Source organism: Coenobita brevimanus, chromosome 14 (genome assembly GCF_032717465.1).
Source record: "Coenobita brevimanus isolate Jiangsu-jjx chromosome 14, ASM3271746v2, whole genome shotgun sequence".
NCBI lineage: Eukaryota > Metazoa > Arthropoda > Malacostraca > Decapoda > Coenobitidae > Coenobita > Coenobita brevimanus.
In genome coordinates, this window is record NC_136967.1 from 13,737,947 (window position 1) to 13,761,467 (window position 23,521).

At 40.1% G+C, this 23,521-nt stretch overlaps 1 protein-coding gene across 1 annotated transcript in view; it reads right to left on the reverse strand.

Moving 5' to 3' along the window:
• Positions 1-1,893: 1,893 nt before the first annotated feature.
• Positions 1,894-23,521, reverse strand: part of LOC145389882 (sodium-coupled monocarboxylate transporter 1-like) — a 51,579-nt gene continuing 29,951 nt past the window's right edge. Inside the window, exons 12-17 of the mRNA XM_080265010.1 lie at positions 20,780-20,998; positions 18,033-18,151; positions 17,578-17,732; positions 16,291-16,484; positions 5,048-5,148; positions 1,894-2,066 (exon numbers count right to left, since the gene is read on the reverse strand). Of these exons, the coding sequence (XP_080121136.1) occupies positions 1,894-2,066; positions 5,048-5,148; positions 16,291-16,484; positions 17,578-17,732; positions 18,033-18,151; positions 20,780-20,998 (961 nt within the window). The remainder of the gene's footprint in view (positions 2,067-5,047; positions 5,149-16,290; positions 16,485-17,577; positions 17,733-18,032; positions 18,152-20,779; positions 20,999-23,521) is intronic.

The window sequence follows — 23,521 nt, forward strand, 5'->3', positions numbered from 1 at the left end:
ACAATACAATCACACTTACAAGCACTTCTCACACTACATACAGTCTCTACCAGACAGCCTAAGCCACTGAGTAGAGATACATTTGCTGTATCGTCCCTGCTTCGGTAGGGATAGGCCGGTCCTGCAGTGGACCTAAATGGATGATGATGATGTATATATATATATATATATATATATATATATATATATATATATATATATATATATATATAGATGGATATCATGTATGTATGTATCAAAGTGTGTACATTTAAGGTGGCGACTACTATAACAATACAACTTATAGATAGATAGATAGAAGCACCAGCCAAGGTGTTGAGATAGGAAGTGTGTCAGCGAGAATCGACCAAACGGAAATGAGTTCAGCAAATACTTAATCAACAGTATGCCAGTGGGGACCGGAAGCACTACATACACAAAGACATACAGGGTTCTAGAAGCTTCCACGACAGTGTAGCTCACGTGACACATGCCCTGCTAAACGAGAATGTAGGAATTAGAGATCAGAAAGGGGCTAGCCATAGAACCGACAGGTCGTGGAGAAGGGAAATAAGAAGAGGGGTCCGACTAGACTTAGTAAACTACGTTCCCGTATAATACATACACTGCTCAATTTAGACTTTCCTTGAAGATAATAGATCAAGATCGACTCCCTGTATTCATCTTTAACTCCTGCCTTCGACTAGCACAATAACTTTAACCAAAACTCAAGACTTAAATAATACAAGACCAATGAGTCACACGACCAGGAACAGGGAAATAGGAAGGTGAGCATGGTAGTAAGGAAATCGCTTCACGAGAGTATTGTGATCCTCACTCTGAGGGCTCGATGCACAACCACTGGGTATATGTGGTGCTGGAGTATGGTATTGGAAAATGCTTGGAAAATGACTGTGTAGGCGCGATGAATGAAACACCATCTATGTTTTTGCTCCACTTTTTGTAAAGTGTTTAGTCACCATTTTTCGAAACTGATGAGTGGATGTTTGAACATAACTGGTAAACTCGCCTAAGAAAGTAAGTGAAGCTTAGAATTTACTGGAACGACATGGCTCAGGAGTGAGAGTAGTGGAAGTGAGTTATCCTAAAGAAGCATGTGATGTTATGCAGACAGCTTTACAAATAATAAGTTGGTAAGCGTTTTATGTTGATGTGCGTGTACTGGAAAGTGTTAAAAGTACCCTGAGATGCCTTAGTTCATATGACGAGAATGGAGCCTGTCACCTGTGAGACTGAAAATGATATTGTAATTGGGTGAAGTGGAGGGGGAGACAAAGACCGAAGATTAGACGAAGGAACTGAAAGAACTTGTAGGTGAAAGAGTGCAGCTTGACATGTGGCGATGGTAGCTTAATGGCAAAGGACAGAGGAACAAAGAGTCCACACCCTCCGAGATTAAAAGCGTATGACTATGGATTGCTAGACTTACATTAAGGGAATATGAACGCCAGCCTGTAACTATGTTAGTAGAAAGTACTAATTAACAAATTTTTTTCTACTATTAACAAAAATAAACACCATTCCTCCTTCAAATATATTTATTTCCACCAACGACGTTGGATGAATGTTATGTATTTATCGGGATCTCTTTACCTGTTTGTGTACAAAATATCTCGTAAAGTTTTCAGTGATTTTTTTTTTTTATGTTGATTCAGATTCGGATGCAGGATTAAATTATAAATATTACTGTCGCTGACGGAACTATACGCTCTCTGAGATTTGAGTAACAGGACAAACTAAGAACATACAATCATCTGGCTATGTAAGATCGTAAAAGTATTCGTCTGGTGGAAAAGAAGAATCCCAACAGTAAATTATACATTTATTGACGTTCAGGGAGGTATGTGCTCATTGAAACCTCTCTACTTCACAATAAAACAACACAAATAAAAGTCAGAGCTCCGCTTCTGCTACAGTGTCTGCGACACTGGTCAGAGCTCCGCTTCTGCAGTCTGTAGTCGCAGGAGTGGTACAGTATCCATACCAAACCCTCCACAGACGCCGGTGAAGTCGTGCACTAGAGGAACACGTCAACTCTTTGCCCACTGCTTCTGGAGAGAGTGGACCTGCCGAGATCAGATTTATTAGTATCACAACTACATAATATCACACACTATAGTAAGTTGGTTTTCTGAAATACAAGAGATAGTATAACCTTTACTTTTCTCTAAACTACCAGGGAGCTCTCCTTAGCTTAATGATAGCGTCTAATAGCAGCAAATATATTACAAGAAGAACTCAAAGACTGCAACGCCCGTACCCTACAACCTATTAAATGCTTGAGACTTTCTTCTGTGACTTAAACTTTGACTGATTGTTCTCAAAGTTGATTTATTTCAGTTCTGCTTCAACATTAATACTTTCACCAACCTGGATCCAAACTGTATTAGAATGGTATACGAGTAGGCTGACCTTGCCCCTTGATCTTGTCCCTTGGCAAATTTTTCTCATTTTGGAATCACTTTCATTCTTGGCTCACCTTCAATTCTTCCTCCAAGTCTGGATTAAATCGAATCAAAACTTTGAGGTATAATGGTCTAGCACTTGACCTAGCCCTTTGACCTTGATCTTTGACTGCCAGTTTTCACATCCAGAATCCCTTCATCCCTGTCTAATTTTAAACTCATCTTCAATAACTTACCTAAACTGAACCAAAATTGCTAAGTTGACCTTGCCTAGTAACCTTGACCTTAAACCTGTTGTTCTAAAAAACGATAGGTTAGTGCCTTGGCTGACCCTCAAACCTTTAATCAAGTATAGGCCATACCGAATCAGAACTACTTTAGATATTTTGTTTGCACAGACACAATGGTCATGATCTCTGATTGATCGTTCTGAAAACTGAATTCCTTCCTCCAAGCCTTAACCTCAACCATTACATCGTCTGGTCAAAATCGGATGAAAATTGCCAAGGCTAAGCCGATGTTACCATGCGACCTTGACGATCGGCCGTACCCTGGAACCTCGACCTCTGATTGATTATTTACAAAATCAAATCTCTTCATTACTGCCTTACCTTGCAGACTTCCACCAACATTCATCTTAAGGGAAAAAAAAAATACTGAAGTTGGCTGTGTCATTGACCATGATCTATGACCGATTTTCCTAAAATACAGTAGGTCAACGCATTGCCTGACCCTCAACTCTTCCAAAAAGTCTGACCTATGTTAGATTTTTAAAATGTTTATTTTGTTAACGCTCAGACACTAGACATGTCGAAGATGACCTGACCGCATTTTGTAAAATCAGCACCTTTCGTTCTTGCCTCTCCGTCAAGCCTTCTACCACGTTTGGTTCAATCGAACCGAATCAGAACTATTCAGGTTGACCTTGTCATGTTACTTTAACCCTTAACCGTAAAGACAATGCATTTTGTCCTTGGGTGACCCTCATGAATTCCACCAGGTCGGTAAAAAACAAAAATGATGACATGCCGTTCACACACACACACACACACACACACACACACACACACACACACACACCGCTCGCTGATGCAGTGGTAACTTTCTCGCTTGCCGTCTTGTAGACGGGAGTTCGCGCCTCGCTCAGGTTGCGAAAAGTTTCACTGACGAAGTGGGTGGTTACTGTCCCCTTCGAGCAAGGGGACGGATGTGTGCGTGTGTGAAAGTCACAGCCTTCCCCTTTGATCGGACTATATGAGCTCTGAGCTCCCTTCCGGGAGGGTAAAAGCTGACGATCATGACCATCAAGTGATCCTGACCGACCCGGTGAATTACACACACACACACACACACACACACACACACACACACACACAAACTAGGCAAATAATTACACCCGCCGTGCATCCAGCCCGCGCGGGTGTAAATAGACGCCATCTGACAGGAGTTAAAGGGACTCATGATGTTTACTGTATATCCTCTACCCGTACTCCTTTTGCTAAGATGACTTTTTTCATATCATGTTCTTGCTACCACCACACGATTCTACTCAGTTTTTTTGGACTGGAGAGGTCAGATGAAATCTCAGCAAAATCAGGTCAATTGTGGAAGTAAAATCGTCTGAAAGTTGCAAGAATAAAAAAAAAAAAATTGTAGTAAAGGAAGAAATGAAAGTGCACAAAAGCAGTTGCATAGGTCCAGTTGTATTCATTAATCCATGATCATCACATTATATCACGCACTTTTAAAATCAAAATTTCACAGCTAGGCCTACCATGATTGTCTCTTTTGTATCTTAATTCTTATTCCTAACAGACGAGTTTGCAAAGATTAGGAGAAGCCATGCGAACTAGAGACGTTGGGTTTTGCCACCATTAACTTCCTTTCTGTAAGAGATGTCCCCACACTATTAAATCATCAGAAGACAGCACGAAACTTAAAAAAAAAAAAAAAAAAAAAGTCTCTGGACTATTTGGGGTGTCGGAGGTAACGACTTATGTGTCTTCCTACCTACTGCAAGGCAATTTTATTAGAGCTGGCAAGGACATATTGGAATGTATTGATTAGAAACAATGAGTATTGAAATAAATTATTATTAATGATGATGACGATGATGATTATAAATACTGCATTATATTTTGTAGCCCAATAACCCATTGAATACGATGTCTTTTTCTTATATATTGCTTAGTGCCTTTCGAAGTGTTTATTTAGCTCACAGAGTTTTCGAATTGGATGGCTTAGATTTAGTCTTCTTTAACCTAGTCAGTTCTCGAGGGTCTTATGAGGTTGAATAAAATCGTGCTATACTAACAAGAATAAAAATTATAAATGCATTATGACTGAGAAGGTTAACAATCAATTGTAGTGCACTTCAGTAGCTCTCATATAAAGGGGTTGTCGTTCACCCCATGACTGTTAAGATTTCTCTCAACTAAACTGAATCGTGTGAAGCTAGTCTATATGCAAGTCCTACATGTACCGCTACAAGAAAGAAACTTGGGATAGGATTTTTTTATTTTTAAACGTCTGATTAGCAAGAGTTCTCTCATCTGACCAAAACTTTATGGTGTTATGATGAATAAAATACTCAGACGAATCAGCTGCAGTGAAATGGTAAATAATAGTGCCTGAAAACTCACCTGTACAGAAGGAGACAAGATTGCTGACCACAAGAGTGATGAGAAAGCCCATCATGGAGGTGTAGCAGTAGGAGATGTCATATACAGTCTGGCTCTCAACCCTGACACAGGATGAACACCTCAGTCATGAGGTTGGTATTGGCAGTGCATATTTATAACTTATTTACAAAGGGCTTGTTAATATGCATTTTATATAAACAGCTTGTACTAAAGTGATGAATTTATCTTTCCGACTGAAATTTCCAGATACTGAATAACAATTTGTTCTTGTTTACGGGAGGTAGAAAGGAAAAAAAGGGAAAGTACGGAAGGTAAATGGAAGAGAAAAATACTAGGTGAATAGGAAATGGGACTTCGGCCTATCTTTAGTAACTATTGCTTAATGAGTACATGCATAACCACTGCTGTCGTTTGTATAATCATATTAGTGTTATCTCTCAGTTAAGAATATCAAAACCTTGACGAGAACTACATCAGCGAATGTCTAATCTAAACTAAGAGTAGAGACGTCTTCAGGAGAGTAGCAACAGAGAGGAAGAATTAAGCAGCAAAACAAATCTCCATCTTTTATCTTTTCGTATCTTTCACTTTCGAAGCAGCATGAATTACAAGATCTTTCTTACTCTTCCAGATATATACCAAATTTATCGTCACACAAGTCTGCTATACAATCATCTCAACTTATAGGTATTACAGGGAGTGGTCCACCAAGCGAACGGAACCCAGACTTGCCACAGACCATCTCCTCCTCGTTATCACCATAATAACAATCCAAACAAGAGAGATCACGTCTCATGTACCCAAGATACAGGAGGGCAGACTGGGCAGAAATTCCCTGAAGGGACGGAGCAACACTTCAGCAGGCTAAACAGCACACTCATTGCCAACATTGACTGGCGTATTGCAGACTCAACAACATCATACTTACTGCAAACAAACTCCCCATTCCACGAGGACAAAGATGACATTGCACCCAAAACTTGACACAAAACACTGCTCGCTTCATATGACAACGGGACTCGCATAAGCATTGGAACTCTCTCCCACACACACAACACCATCACAAACCTCCATGAACTAAGCTACGAGATCAGCAGAATGATTAGTACAAAGAAAAAAGAAAACAAGACGGCCTTTACAACAACACTCAGTCACTCCACACACCCCTCTCGGCTCTTAAAAATACTTAACAGTATCACAAAGTCATAAGACAGCACCTCCAAGACCCACACCGCCACCACTTCCAACACTTAACAGAGCAGGTATACTCGTGTACCATTTTGCAAACGTAAGTCAGCTAATATCTATACTCACTTAATCTGAAAAACAGTCCTACCAACATGGACTAACCTTTCAACTCAACCACAGTTCAGTCCCCTTCACTCTAGAATAGACACGTAAGATTACAAAAACTGAAACGCCAAGAACTCGGGCCTCGAACTGTCGACCCAAAGCCCCGTTCGGTATGCCTCTGCCAAGCCTTGAGCACAGACTCGCCATATAACCTCCATGACAGGGTTCATAGGGGTTGAAATGAGACTGAAGATAAACTAAGTCGACCCATATGACCTTGACCTTTGCCCCCTTGACCTTGTTGGCGAAATCAGTTCATCATCTCTTCATACTGTATCATTGACAAAAATTTGGTTATAATCCGTCAAGGGGTTTAGATGTAGTGCCCACTCCCATATGACCTTGATCTTTGACCCCTTGACTTTGCTGACCTAATCCATCATCTCTTCAGACTAAATCACTGACAAAAGTTTGGTCGAAATCTGTCGGGGGGTTCAGGAGATATCGCGACCACAAGGATAAACAAAGTTGAATAACCCTGACGTTTGAGTTCTTGACTTTGTTGACCCAGACAGTTCATCATCTTATTGTGCATCACTGACAAAAGTTTTGTGGAAATCCGTCACTGGGCTCAGGAGATATCGCGCTCACAAGAGTGTTACGGACGCACGGACGCACGCACGCCCGGACAGACTAATCACCTAATGTATCCACCACCACTCCTGAGGGGAAGTATAATAGCGAACTCTACAAGCACAAGCCCAGATGGCACCAGCAACCAGAACTTGAAATATTTCGGACTACACGGCATCCAGGTCCTTACAAATATCAGCAGCTACTCATACACACACTGTAGTATATCTAACACTTGGAATTATGGAAGACTTGTCACTAAACTTCAACCGGACATGGCTCCAACACAACCTTCTTCGTAAAGCTCCATAACCCTACTTAGTGCACCATCCAAAATAACTAAATGCCTCATTTTCAACAAAGTCACACCTCAAGTTCCTCTCTCTCCATCACAACACATTAAAGCACAGCCTTGTACAAACGCCTTACTGATTAATCTCACGCAACAAATATGTGATGGCAACAACTCAGTGACATCTGCACAGCACACTCTTCTTACAACACTAGATATTTTGTAAAGCCTTTGATGCCATCCTCCAACGCAAACTAATAATTGACGTACAACATGAGCACGGGAAACAACACCTGTCATGTAGTGACAGGAGAGGTAAAGAATAGTATGGGACTATTTTTATTTGTCTTGGAAATATTAACATGTCTCTCACACGGAACGAGTATAAGTCCCGGGTAGCTACCTCCCTGTCTCGCTATCTGTCTCTCTCTCTCCAATTGCCAAGCCCTTCTCCCGTCACCTGTCTCCTCTGAGGCCTGTCTACTTCTCTCTTGCCTCTTCTGTGGCTAATCTCCGTCTGAGCTCTCTTTCCTAAATTCTGGTGTAGCAGGGGTGTGTCACGTGTGTTCCTCGTGGATGGACTAGGTCTTTGTTCACGAGAGGACTGCTGACAGCTAATTGCATCATCTCCTTACTGGCCGCTGTCGTCAGCTTTCCTCAGTGTAAGCATGTTTAGCATTGCTCGATTCTCGCAGACACAACACCTCTCATCATCTGACTCCCTGCTTCTGTCTATCTATTTATCTATCTATCTATATAATATGTAGTTCTACATACTGCTCGGCCGCGCGAAAATGGCGTACCATCGACATTTAACAGTCATAACATATTAATATATAATATATATACATTATAATGAACTTATAAGCTAATTAAGTGAAATACATAATATTGTAAAAGCAAATTGTATGAATATTGTATACATATAATATAGTAAATAGTGATTATTCAGTAATATTACGCATATAATTGTGCAATGGTAATACTGCTAGGTTATACATTACATATTTGAGTTATCACTTTAGTAATATCTAATATTTCACCTAACTTGTATGATGATACTGGTAATACAGAATTGTGCTATAATTGTATGACTTATAATATTGTACTAACATTGTGGTACTATATAATTGTAACATTTTATGAATTGTTACAAAATATTGTGTTAATGCATAATTGTGTTGGCCTTATAATTATAGTTACATTTGTTAATGCAACTCTTACATAAGTGTCTTGGCCTTATACTTGTAGTTAAAGTTACATAAAAGTTACATCTTGTTAATGCAACTGTTTTGTCGTTACATAATTGTTACATATCGTTTGTAGGTACATAATTGTAGTTAAAGTTACATAAAAGTTACATCTTTTTAATGCAACTGTTACATAATTGGCAAAGTGTAACATAATGCAATCGTTTGTCGTTACATAATTGTTACATATTGTTTGTAGTATTGTTTGTAGTTACATAATTATAATATGGAGTAACATAATTGTAATAACTGCAGTCCTAACATATGCTGCGGTCGATGATAGTGATGATGTGCCATGCCACTTGTTTGTGGAGACAACAATTTGCTTTTTTGTTTGTAGTTTATGTGGTATTTTGACATATGTGGTAACACTTACACTTACTTTCATTTGTTTGTTATGTGATCTTACTCTATTTCTCTTTTTTCTTTCTTACTTCTCTTTCTTTCTTTCTTTTTTTTTCTTTTTTGTATGTATTGATTTTCCATAGTTTGTTTTTCTTTGCTTGTGTACGCTTTTTCCATGTTGTTCATGGTTGCATAATTACTGGCTAATTTCCTTGGGATACTTTTTTAAAGTTTAGTTTATATTGCACAGAGATTACTGAAAATGATATTATATAGTCCCATATTTTGTTATTTTATATAAAAAATATATATATATATATATATATATATATATATATATATATATATATATATATATATATATATATATATATATATATATATATACACTACATACAGTATTAACTATACACACTGACTTGTTGTTCACCTGTACCTATCGTGAGTAATATGTGTGTCAGCACTGTGTGGAAATCATTGTCTTCACGATTGTGTTGAAGATGTTCACTCTTGCTAACGGCATTTGTGTTGGCCATTTTTTTTTTTTCTAGTTTACCTTGTAACTTAATTTGTCTGTTTCCACTAGGTAGCTTTAATTAATAAATGTTAAATACAGTTCTTTTAATCGCTCACTGAGTAACTGTGATGGTATATTTTCTTTATTACTTTGTAGATGTAATAATGTATAGTTGTATGTATGAAACACGTATTTTATGTAGGTATAAATGGTAACACTCGTTGGTAGTAAATAAATGTTATAATAAATGAATGAATATATACAGTGTAGAATATTTATTGTTGGTGCAAGTATTTAATGATTGAATTATGAAGATAATTGAAGTAGGTATGTGTATTTAAGTTGTAACTATACAGTACGTTTTATATGTTTGTGCAGAAGCTTATTGTCTATCACTGTGTATTGTATGAATGAAGTAACTATGTAACTCACTAATTTTTACCGTGGTGGGAAATGGTGTGAGTGGTGTTGCACGTGGTGATAGCGTTGTCCTTCGCGGGTTGATTAACGTGTTGTCGTCTCAGCACATGGTGACGTCGGCTTCCCACACTGGTAGCTATGGTGAGTGAATGAGTAGCGATGAGTAACTTGAGTGAAGACGGGTGAGTAAGACGAGTTGTGAATATGGACTTGGTGTTTTGCTGCGTGTCTTGACCTCTGGGTCAGGCGGGAGAGAGTGGTGTGCTTGTTGCTTTGGTTTTTCCTCCTCTTTACTTGCTTCGTTTTATATTCTTCTTGTTGCTGCTTGAAGTTACGTGAAGATTATAGAATTGTTTCGTAGACTTGTAGACCATTTGCATTGTAGGCTGTATTTTGTAGTGATTCTGAAGCTAATCTTGTAGAGTATCGCTTGCTTTTGTAGAAATTTGCTTTTAATTGGGAGACGATGTCCGTAGTTTCGCTGGTTCGGCGTTAAACTACTTGCAAGGCGTCGTGTGATCTCTTGACCTCTGCATCAGCATGATGATCTGGGAGACGGAGGGGGCTGGATGGAGAGAAGCGTCAGGAGCTGGTTGTGTTGTTGATTGAGAGAGAGATATTCTTGTTTTCAATCTTGATATTTTGTAGGAATTTAATGTTGATTCGTAGACGAGGTTCGTATACGTTCGCTGCTACCAAATGTCATGTAGTGACATTTGGGTCATCCCTCTTCTTGACCTCCTGCCTGTCTCGCTATCTGTCTCTCTTTCTCTAATTGCCAAGCCCTTCTTCCGTCACCTGTCTCCTCTGAGGCCTGTCTACTTCTCTCTTGCCTCTTCTGTGGCTAATCTCCGTCTGAGCTCTCTTTCCTAAATTCTGGTGTAGCAGGGGTGTGTCACGTGTGTTCCTCGTGGATGGACTAGGTCTTTGTTCACGAGAGGACTGCTGACAGCTAATTGCATCATCTCCTTACTGGCCGCTGTCGTCAGCTTTCCTCAGTGTAAGCATGTTTAGCATTGCTCGATTCTCGCAGACACAACCCCTCTCATCATCTGACTCCCTGCTTCTGTCTATCTATTTATCTATCTATCTATATAATATGTAGTTCTACACACCAATCGCTGATTTGGCAACTATTCATCCTGTAAACGAGAACATGATTCATTCCAAGGCAAGTCTTCACGGACACACAACTTCACCTCCGGAGTTCCACAGGGATTCATTCTGTTGCTTACATATTTCAACGTATACATGCATGATATTCCCACTTCCCAACTGACCACAATCACTGCATCTTATGCAGATGAAACCATCACCACAATCACACACATCACACAGCGGGCACAGCCTGTACACTGCAACAGGGCTACCTTAACACTGCAAACATGGGTCTAGGACAAAAGGCTGACGATCGCCTCTGCCAAATCCGACACCACACTCATCACCAGCAGTATACATGAACGCAGGTACTCCAGTCACATCACTCTTAACCCCTTTGCGCCCCGCGTACCCAGTATGGGACGGAATTGGGCATTTTCAAAATGTAGTAAAGAAGGGAACCCCTGGGTAGTGACCTATGAGCTTCGCGACTATGAGCCGACAGGCGGAAGGCGGTACGCCTAGCACCCTTCCAGCAAAATCTCTTGCACAGGGACTCTGGTAGCTAACTGGTTAAACACTGACAAATCTACCAGTTTCTTTAACAAAGTAGGGAACATGTGTCACACACTCCCTCCACTATGATCCTTGGAGTTACATATGACACTGACCTCACCTACAAGGACCATACACAAGGTATCAAGAGGAGGTGCACCACCACCTCAGTGCGCTCAGGGCAAGTACAGGGCCAGACTATTGTTATAAGAAGCACCATTCTTATAACTCTATATACAATATAATTCTTAAATCAGTGATGTCCTACTGGATTATCTCCCCACCATGGGCTTCCATCCTATCTAATACTACACCTTGCAAACAATATAGAACAAAGACCTATTCATCATCACTGGCCGCAACAAAATCATTTCTAAAGCTCACTTACCTTGATATAAGAGGAACACAATTCTATATAGGAATCTGTGCTAATGCACAATAGCCCTGCCATTAGACAGCGACACACACGACACCAAGGCACATAAATCAATGACCATACAAACATTATCAAGCCCTCTACAGCAGCATCCCCCCCCCCCTCCAGACATTCCAGTTCCCCTTATGCACATGGCAATATAACACCTCTCTCAAAACACTATATTACAAGCCCCCACCCTCTTCTAACCTCCACCTATTGAAGGTGTCCTTAGAGATGGTGGAGTTCATCTATCTAATAATGGGTTATGACGTCACCCAGCCCTCCTCAATTGCTGGCTTAGATATGGGTTGAGTGGAATAACAGATGGCACGTGCCCGGCCTGCGGTGTGGGCCTACACAGCATAACACTTATGGCGGAGAAATGCACATCACATGCCATACTAAGATACAGACACAATATCAGCAGTGTAGGGAGCCTATGAGACAACCACCTTAGGGACAATTGTTTACCTGCGGTCGGTGGGTCTATTCCATCAAACGGACCGGGGCAGAGCAACAGCAACAAACACCAAAGGTGGTGTGATAGAGATCGACGTGACACCAGTGTATTAGTTTACGTCACACGTCTGCTAATTTGGAGCGGCCTCTGTATTATGCCAATGTCATGACAGCTCTATTAATGTAGTAATGATGTTACCACCGATGTACTTACAGGTTAGCTAAGTCACATAAAATGTCAGTGGATGCTGATCTATGCGTACTATTATACTATTATGGCTTTGGGATGTATGCTGGTGTAGGACGAAAGGGGTATGGGTATTCACGGGCGACTTTCATGTGCTGTCCAACTGAACAAACCTCCCAGTCAGGATGTGAGTTCAGTCTCTACTTAATGCCAGTCACACACACACACACACACACACACACACACACACACACACACACACACACACACACACACACACACACACACACACAAACACACACACACACACACACACAGTCTCATTCAGATCTGAAACAACAACGGGAACAGCCATGAACAAGCCAAGCCCTTGTCACTCAACACCCACTTCCACCCCAAAGCCATCGTGGCAAGCAAGGATTAAATGCACTGATGGTATGTGATACATTTACTTCCCAAGTATTCAGGATGTAGAATCGCTTACAGACTGATACAAGAGTCTTCATGTTATAACCTCAAAAACAGGACTGTACCAACGTAATTGACATGTTACGTAAACAAATGCACTGTTTGCAATTTAGCTTCCAACAAACTAAACCCTATAGTACCTGTATGTGGACCTGACTGCATATCATACTGGGGCAAAGAATGCACTGGTGAACAATATAGAGAACTGTGATGAGTAACCTGTGAAATCAGTCACACAGAAATTTACGTCATGCAAAGTAAACACATACTGCATTTCTCTTAACAGGGAAATGTCCATATCTGAACTCCATGCACAACAGGCCATAAGAAATCGATAGTTTCTGCAGGTCTAGTGGTTTGAATACGGGGATATAATTAGGAAAACAAACTTCATAACTATTTCAATGTTAACTATCTTATACATATAGACACCTGATGGCACACTTAGAAAAACGCTTGGGTCAGAACGCACTGTGGCCTGTGCATTACGGTTCGAGTCTCAGAGATGGCCAGAGATTTTTCTATCATGAATGGGCTGCTGGGGTGTTAGTGGTCTCCTGCCCTGAAATGTTCTGGACTAACTGAAACCTAGCATCGGGCCACTACGATCCAAACGGGATAAAATGTGATTTGGCAGCTACTGTTTTATACATATGCCGGTCAGCGTTTCCTGTTGACATACACGTAGGCCTATATGCAAATGAATATGTGTATAAAACTGTAGTAGAGATGGTCGCTAAACTATGAGAATAATATACAGACAGCAAAGAATCACCGACGCATATGTATACAACTGCAGTGCATCTCGTGGCTTGATATAAAGAAAATGGTAATGATAGCAGAGGATAAGCGGTGAGATTAAAAACTGTCTGGTCACTTCTTTCCAGACATAATATTTCCGAAAGAAATTCGTATGATTATGCAATGGGAAATGAATTACCTGAACCGAAAAAAAGTGTATTGTTGTGCTCGTTATCATTTGCTTTGGTGATACATGAACAACTTAGGTACTTAAGATGAAAGATAAAATATGAAAACATGATATGGTATGAAAGAAAAGAAAATGAGCTGAATAGGGGAAGTGATGGAGGTAGTGGTGAAATTACGTGTCCCTATTACGTTAGAAAAAGGGTTTTCAGTCTGAGGGACACACCTTCCTAGAATGTGTGTGGGCATTTTCAAGAGGGGGCTCGCGGACCCCAAAGAATAAAGTATATTGGACTGAACAATTGAACAAGTGTGTGTGTGTGTGTGTGTGTGTGTGTGTGTGTGTGTGTGTGTGTGTGTGTGTGTGTGTGTGTGTGTGTGTGTGTGTGTGTGTGTGTGTGTGTGTGTGTGTGTGTGTGTGTGTGTGTGTGTGTGTGTGTGTGTGTGTGTGTGTGTGTGTGTGTGTGTGTGTGTGTGTGTGTGAATCACGATTAGCCACTGATATCTATTCAGTTTTTATATTCTGCCTCTGCTCCAGTCTTCAAAGCAGATTTTTTGCTGTACCCATATAGTGAGCTAGTTTCTTTCCCTCTTTGTCTGCTGCAAGGTCTCTTACCTGCTTTCCCTTTGTTGAAGCTAGTCGTCTCAAGAGAAAACAAAATACCAAGGAGTGCTATAGTGGAGGATGGACTATACACCCTAGTTACTAAATAATGAGTATCATTAGGTTGGTTTTCCTTCTTAGTCAGTAAATAGATGTGTCCTCCAAGATTCAACTTTTTGACTCCAAGTGCCAATCATTAGCCACATCCTAATGTTTTACCTCAGTATCTCTCGCACTTACATGATTGTTTCTTTTGCCGGAGTAATGTTTAATCATGGTAACCAAACAATAATAACTACCTGTCCGTCTGTAAACTGAAGTACTATTGTTTGGTTTGTGTTTCGTAAGAAGGAGGAAACTTGAAGAGGATGCATATGCTGTTTTGACTGACTATTATTGCTGAATGGTGCTGCTTTATGAGCAGTTGTTGGATATTATGACCATGTGATGGGGCTTCATTATCATATGATGTTTATGACCATAACCACTTTATGTGTATGACCATAACCGTGTTATGTTTTTGACCATACCAATGTTATGTTTCTGACAATAATCATGTTCTGTTTATGACCATAACCACTTTATGTGTATGACCAAAACCGTGTTTTTATGACCATAACCATGTTATGTTTATGACCATGACAAAGTGGTGGTGCGTTTAGGTCATATGGTGGTGTTTTATGACTATATGGTGATGTTTATGACCATGTAGCTGTGTTATAACCATAATTATGTTCTTGTGTTTATGAGCATGTGGTGATGTTTATGAACATGTTAATTTCTTTACGACCATTTGTCAGTGCATTCTCATCACGCCGTGGTGCTTTTGATCATGTTGTGGTGCATATGACCATGTGTTGGTGCTTTATCGCCAATTAGTGTTTTTTTTTTTTTTTTTTTGTGGCTGTTAATAGTTTATGACCATGTGGTGCTAATGGTGGTGTTTATGACAAAGAACCTATTATGGTGCTAATGGTTGTGTTCATGGTCATGGCTATGGAGTGGTATTTATGACCATGGCTATAAGATGGTGCTCTATGGCCATGTGGTGGTGTTTATGACCGCGAGGTGATGCTATATGACAATGTGGTGGTGTTTATTACTATGTGGAAGTGTTGTGATCATGACCATGTGGTGCTTATGAACATGTGGTGCTGTTAGTAACCATGTGGTGGCGGTTATGGCCATATGGTGATCTTTCTGACCATTTGGTGGTGTTTCTGTCCATGTGGTGGTGGTGGTGTTACTAGCCATGTGGTTGTGTTTCTGACCATGTGGTGATGGTGATGTTACTGACCATGCGTTGTTCCTGTCCATATGGTGACGATAATGTTACTGACCATGTGGTGGTGTTTCTGACCATTTGGTGTGTTACTCTCTTGTCTTTGTGTTAAGATACAAACGGAGGATGACAGAAGAAAAACAAGCCTGTTATGGTGGCAACAATCAGCACAGGGATTTTTCATTTCCAGAGGAGCCAGGCAATGTTAAAGGCCATACCTCTATCCTCCCAGTGGGTGGCAGAGATCTGAACAATGATTTTCATCAGCTTTTGGGTGCTTATGACTACCCTGGTCAAGAAAGAAATTTTCATTTTTATTCTGATTAGGGTATGTAAAATTGCATATTGAGCACTGAGGAGCCATGATTTAAAACTACTGGGAAAAAAAAAATGCAAGAAGAAAGAATCCCTTGAATGCAAAGTCCTATATAAAGAACTTTCACATGTGATATATTAGTAAGATATCCTTAAAAATAATATTCTTATTACACTGACCTGTCAACTGGTGGCTCTTGTACTAGCAGTGTACCAAGTGTGGCTGAAGTGATGTTGACGAGGTGGACGACGTTCTCTGGGCATCCATCCGTGGAGAGAGGGAGGTGGGGAGGTGACCCCCCACCCCGTAAAAACTTGCCTATTATGAGCCATATATTGAACGAAAAGGCTGCCACGAAGCCCACCACGGCACCCTAGCAAATGCAAGAAACTAATCAGGTTAACTTGGCATCACCCTGGCTAGACATCCAACTAAAAGCCAATATTTCAGTACATGAACACAAGTGGCTGAAAGTTCTTGAGCAGGGGAGAGGGGACAAATTCATGGCCACCACGGCTGGAGTTCTAACAAGATAAACAGCCAGTTATGCTGATCGAGCATTTGAGTAGACTACTTACTTTCAGTTAGTGACTTTTGGTTGCGACATTATTTACTGAATCAGCCTTGGCTTTAGTTCATTCCCTACTTAAGGAGTGTCAGCAGCAGGTGTGCAGCCTCCCCAAAAAGTATCGGTCCATTTCCTCATCGATACAGTTGGACACAAGAGCGAAGTCGTCTAAGCAGTAACTATGCACGTGGATGATATTGGTAGGCCTGCCATCCTAGTATGAAAGAGTTGCTGGTTATCAGTGAGGCACATGCCTATACTGTATGTAACTGTTGGTCACAATGCACATTATTAGTAGTGTAATATAGTAAGATTGTGAAATATATTAGCAGGCCTATGCCAATTTCTCGAAGGTCAGTGATAATCCTTGTGATTTTTTCGTTGTTTTGATGATGACTGTAAGACCCATGGGTGCATTTGACACTGTTTCGACTGAAGCCTTGAAACAACCTCCAGTAGACTGAGCCACTGTATGTGGAAATAATATTGTTATACAGTAAATTACAATGTCATTGTTATACGATATGGAATTTTATTGTACCTCTGAGTGCTTCCAAATGAATGCGACATTAGATCTTTTTGATTTATTATATACTGCGTTCGAATAAGTTCGTCAGTACTACTTAGGTCATGAAGATGTAGGGACGTTTTACTGCTACTTGGTATCCCAAATGTTGGAAAGAACATTGTCTAATTTGAGAGTAAGTGATATAGAGCATATTTACTGATTATCACGTACAGGAAAGCGCAAAACAGATGCATCAATGTCAGAAATACGAACCCTATCGAACCTGCCATGTATGTTGTGTTGTGTGCTTTTACAGAAACATTGGCTCCAGAAGAGGCGTTACTTTGGGGGGAGACTAGACAATAGACATGCGTCTCAAGTGAGCCTGACCTTAGTGTTGACCCAGGGTGTGAGGAGGCCGGCCATGTACATGCCAGCAAGTGGCGCCATAAGAGCGCCAGTGATGCTGTAGGCCACGTTCGTGATAGTGCCAAGACGGCTGACCAGGAAACCGAGGGCGATTGCTAGCAGTCCCGTTGCAGCAGCTGAAGAGAAACCAAGAGACTAAGTTCAGTATTTGTAAACGTCATTAGTGATGAGGAGAAAGCTGAATTCAAAGATCTTTGCTTCACTGTCGTTTAAATTATGCGGTATAACATGGCATAGAGGGTAGTCATTTCTTATTCTTTAGGTGGATATATAAATATGGGCTTGGCTACAACTTCACATAATCAATTTTAAAATGATATTAGTAGGATTCGACAAGAATCCAAAATTCTATTGGAGCAATGATTTTTTTAATACACGTAAAGAGTAACTATGGTAATTTTCTTTAGAGTACTTACACAGCAGTTTGAGGACGTTTGTGGCTGAGGTGTTATTCATCTTCCTAAAATATGGCCTGTCCTTGAGTAAGTCCTCCCAGATCAGACATGCTATTGAGTTACCGAGACTGGAGATCGAACTGTTAAAAGAGAAGACATGACTTGTCTTGTTTCCAAGACAATGTGATCCGACAGTTTCCTTGCAGCACTGTTTGGCTTGATGTAACTGCGGAAAACGTGATGCTACAGCTCTTCCTTATTTCAGTTACATTCATTATTATTAAGCCCTCGCCGGTCACAGACAAAATTTGACATAGTTTACAGCAAGAAAACAATGAATTTTTAAAAACTCATTTATAAGAAAACGAAATCTCATCAATCTGAAATCCATTCAGCACTGAAGAAAATGGCCATCCTCGAGACACTGGTGCACATTTTAATATGACATTTATCCTGCCACTGAATTCTTGACTTTTTTTTTTTCACTTTTGCTATTGGATTGAAAAAATAATACAAAAACAAATATAAAAGCTTAGCGAAATCAAATATCAATTACAGTCATGATGTGAGACTTTTGGCAGCATAATATTAAACAGACATTACAGAATACATTAACAATATTGAATTGGACGAAAGTTTTATGCAAGACATGTCATTTGATGGAAAAGTATGTAGTGTAAATGCACCAGCGAACTGAAATAATCTGTCTATAACATTCTTGGTGAGTTAATGTCTCGGATGATGAATGGGCAGAGCTCGGCATCCTGTGAAGGTTTTATTTACTTTTTTCATTGACTGTCAGCGTCATATTACTAGCTGGACTAAATCTGTTCATAAAATAATCCAGAACAGGACTACCTGTCATCTGTGAGCCAGGTAGACTGTAATAATACTGTTTGATGAAGACTTGACTACTGTGTATCCATCTTGGATAACTCCCAGTGCTGGTTGAGGGACATGTGAACTCAAGCTGCGACTCTAAACAACTTTTATTAATAACTTTTCCTTCTACAACCAATACTTTCTGAGATTAGAGTTTTTCACATAGACAGACACACACAGATGCATTTAGTACAGAAATAATGACCATCGACCTCGCCGACCTGACTCAAAAATAAATCACTAAATAAGAGTAAGGGCAAATATTAACGGTTAATAAATACAAGGAGTCACTGACCGCCATATTGAAAGCATGAAACATGTTCGAGCTAGTATTCTTGCCATTTTTAGCAGCCGCGATAACGAAACATGGTATTGTTTTCAATTTTCTGTGTGTGTGTGTGTGTGTGTGTGTGTGTGTGTGTGTGTGTGTGTGTGTGTGTGTGTGTGTGTGTGTGTGTATTTTAGCACGATAACTCCGCAACCACTCAAGGTATCATCACGAAATTTTACAGGTGTGTAAACAGGGAATGAAAGCGATCACGAGTTTGAAATTGGTGAAAGTAGGTCAATGTTTGTCTGTTTGTTACCATGATAACTTCGCAACCGCCCAAGATATCGTCACAAAGGTTTACAGGTGTATAGTAGGGATGAAAGTCTCCAACGAATATTGTTTTCAGTTTGTTTGTCTGTCTGTGTGTCTGTTACCACGATAACTTCGCAACTGTTGAAGACATCATCACAAAATTTTACAGATGTGTAGCACGTAGGAAAATCTCCTATGAGTTCGAAAATGGTGAAAGTACAGTAGGTCAAGGTAAAGGTCATATTCTGAGCAGCACTAGATATTCATCGGCTTGCGTCTGGTGTGATTTCTCCCTTTGGGATGCCTCTAGTTTCATTAAAGTTTCAAACCATTTTCGTAGGTTCACTATAGCAGCAATAATTTAAGAGAATACTCAGTTTTCGTGTCTATTTTGGCACTTTTTGTTTTTTTGGATGGTATGATAACAAATTTACAGGAGAAATACTTTATCTTAGACGCTGCTATCATGCTTGTAAGGATCGTGTTATAATTGGCTTTGGAAACTTCCAAACATTTCGGCTGTTTATTGTCCATGTTATCTAAAGATCATAATATCCATGTGTTGGAGCTTTCGTACCACATCACTTCTATGGGTCTTATCTATCTACTACCTTGATATTACAGGTGATGCAAAGTATATAGTTATTAGACAAGAAAACTGTATCACGTAATACTGTTTCATAAGCTCTTCATCTAAGTGGGAAATGTGTTGTAGCTATAATAGTTACCGGGGATGTTGTGCTCTACTACCTGTTTCATGGTACCCTCCGATCCGCTTACTAACCACCAGCCACCCACCTACATGTACTGTAGTGTAATGTTCTCGCTTGTTTTGCTTGCTAAAACAAGAACTACTGTATCACCCAGCAGTGGTTATAGACTGAAATTGAGGGTATTGTCCAATTTTATTACAATGATATAAACGAAGTAACATTTCAATCTCACCAAAGGCTAGCTAAGAAAGATGATCATAATCTGCATCGCACTGTGTGACTAAACTACGTGACAGCCGATTCATGCATATATATATATATATATATATATATATATATATATATATATATATATATATATATATATATATATATATATATATATATATTCTTTAAACCCAAAGGCTCGTGAGTCTGAAAAGCAGTGAAACTCATTACTGTTAGACTGAAATGAAACACAACTGTAGGATCATATCATACAGACATCTGTCATATCCTTTGGCATGTTACTATTCATACCCAATGTGGGTTATCGTCGAAGACAAGTGGCCAAAACTATTACTATATCGGTAATAAGAAACATGACTTACCTCAGAACTGCACCGTAAATTGCAGCCACGAAGATCCCTGGTATACCTCTGAGATGACGCAATTTATCTATCACAAGGTAAGGAAGGATCTGATCCGGTTTCTGTATCCTGCCTGAGGTGAGCGGGTCACAGTTGTAATAGATGGCGTACGCCACCAACCCGGAGAAACTGAACAAAGTCATCGTAGCAAGACAGCCCAACATGAGGCACACGCTTAACCTAAAGCAAGGGGTAATATTAAAGTTCGTTAAATATTAAGGAGATTCAATTGCTCTTTGGACCTGGATGTAGTAATGAGGTCAAAAAGGAAATTCAGTGTATATCTAGTAGCTTCAGTCAAACTCTGCAATCGTATGAAACTTTTTATGCACTTCTTACCGTTTCCAGATAGTTTTACGCAGCTTACGAAAGTTATAGCCTTCACTGCCCTTTTAAGTATTAGAGGTCTTGAAATTCATTTAAATCATCTGGAGTTATAAGAAAAAAGTAAAATAGCACTTCACTACAGTCTGTTTATATACCTACCTGAAGCCAGACGCCAAAATCCCTTATAGGTAGCCACAAGCAATCGTCTCAGTGTCGCCCTGTCCTCTGTCATTTTCTTGCTCCATGTCAAGATCACACCAACCTCTCTCCATTCCATCCCTCCATCTAAATCTTGGTCTCCTCCTTCCCTCTTCCCCTCCACCTAACTCAAATACACTACTACTAGGCCTCTTATTCTCTATCCACTCCACATTTTTTTTTTAATGCGAGGAAGAAGGAACCAAAGGCCATGAGCCCGCAGTAACAGTTCCCTCCAAGAGAAAAACAAAACACAATAGAAAGCCAAATTCAAGATCCAATCATTTTGAGATGCCTGGACACACTGTGTTTGAAAGACTGGAGATCATAGGCAGCAGGAAATACAGACAGAGGGAGACAGTTCCAGAGTTGACCTGTTGCATAAATGAAAGACTGGGAGTAACGGTTAACTCTAGCATTAGAGAGTTGGACAGAAAAGGGATGAGAGTTTGCTGCCAGACGGGTGCTACGTGCCCGTCGTAGAGGTGAAGGAATGGAAGCAGACAGTTCAGAGGAGCAGTCACTATTAAAGTAGAGGTAGAAAAGAGATAAAGATGCAACAGTGCGACGAAGAGACAGAGGTTGAACGGAGCCAGTAAGAGGAGGAGAGTTAATGAGTCGAAAAGCCTTTGACTCCACCCTATTGAGAAGAGCTGTATGTGGGGAGCCTCCCCACACATGAGAGTTGTACTCCACACAGGGGCGGATAAAACCCCTGTATAGAGTCAACAATTGTGCAGGGGTAAAGAAAGAGCGGAGTCGGCTTAGCACACCCAATCTCTTGGAAGCAGATTTTACAAGATATGTAATATGATCTTTCCAAGATAAGTCCCGAGTAAATGAAACCCAAAGCATGTTCAAGGATGATGCAGAATTAAGCTGAATGTTATTAAACATTAGTGGGTATACCTGTGGAAGATTTTGTCGGATTGATAGGTGTAAGAACTGAGTCTTAGATGCATTAAAAACAACCATATTATTTTTACCCCAGTCAGAGATACGAGCCAAGTCAGACATTAGGTGTGCCATAGCCTCATCCCTTGCTTGTTGAAGTAACTGCTGAGATGAGCGTTGCGGGAACCGAATGGAAAGGTGAAGGGTGGAGTCATCAGCGTATGAGTGGAAAGGGTTAGATGTACAGCTTAGAAGATCATTGATGAATAAAAGAAAGAGAGTTGGTGATAGGATAGAGCCCTGAGGAACACCACTGTTGATAGATCTCAGAGTGTATCTCCTAACCCGTCCAATCACATCCGGATCACTACCACAACACTGCTTTAGTTCCCCATTTGTATGTCTGTCTCTCCATGTAATTCCACTTGATCCTCTCAAATGTGGTAAAAGGACGAGTGCCATAATTCTCATGAGCTGTTGGAATTCACAGTTAGGGGTGAGGGTGAAGGGGTATTAGTCCATCGTAAACAGCTTTCCCTTTTATGAGAGCAATATGAATCTCTCTCTCTCTCTCTCTCTCTCTCTCTCTCTCTCTCTCTCACACACACACACACACACACACACACACACACACACACACACACAGATAAGACGACTATAAAGCCACCAAAATGTTTCAAGTTATTAAAAGGCTTTACCACTATGGAAAGAGACACGTGAGTGTGTCTGGGCACCACAAATTTTTACATCACAAATGACAAAGCAGTGAAATAGCATAGCATTTTAAAGTCGATAGTCGAATGGACCAGCAAAATTATGTTTAAAAGAGGTGAATATCATGTAGCATCTAATACAATCAAGGCTTTCATTTTATGGTGATTTAAAATTTTCCTTGCTTTGATAAAGGGCAGCATTTGAACCCAGGTAGGCTGGTGTCACCCGGGTAGAAAGGAAAACTCCAGTATTTGACCTCACCTGCCTTTTTTTTTTTTTTTTTTCATTAACGACTAGGCTTGCTACTTCGCCATCTCTTCAGATGTTCTAAATGCACAAAATACTACCAATAATTTGATGCTTAAATGGCACCCTACTTAATAACAAGGTACAGAATGTTGTCCCATTCAGTACTATTTAAAACACTCAGCACTATAGCCTGAGGAGCAACAACCAGTTAAAACCACCTTACCCACACTCGACTCAAACTCAGGTGTTCATTCATTATAGAACCTGGCAAATTTAGAACTCACTGGCATCTAATTTAGAGAAATAAACTCTTTGACCGCA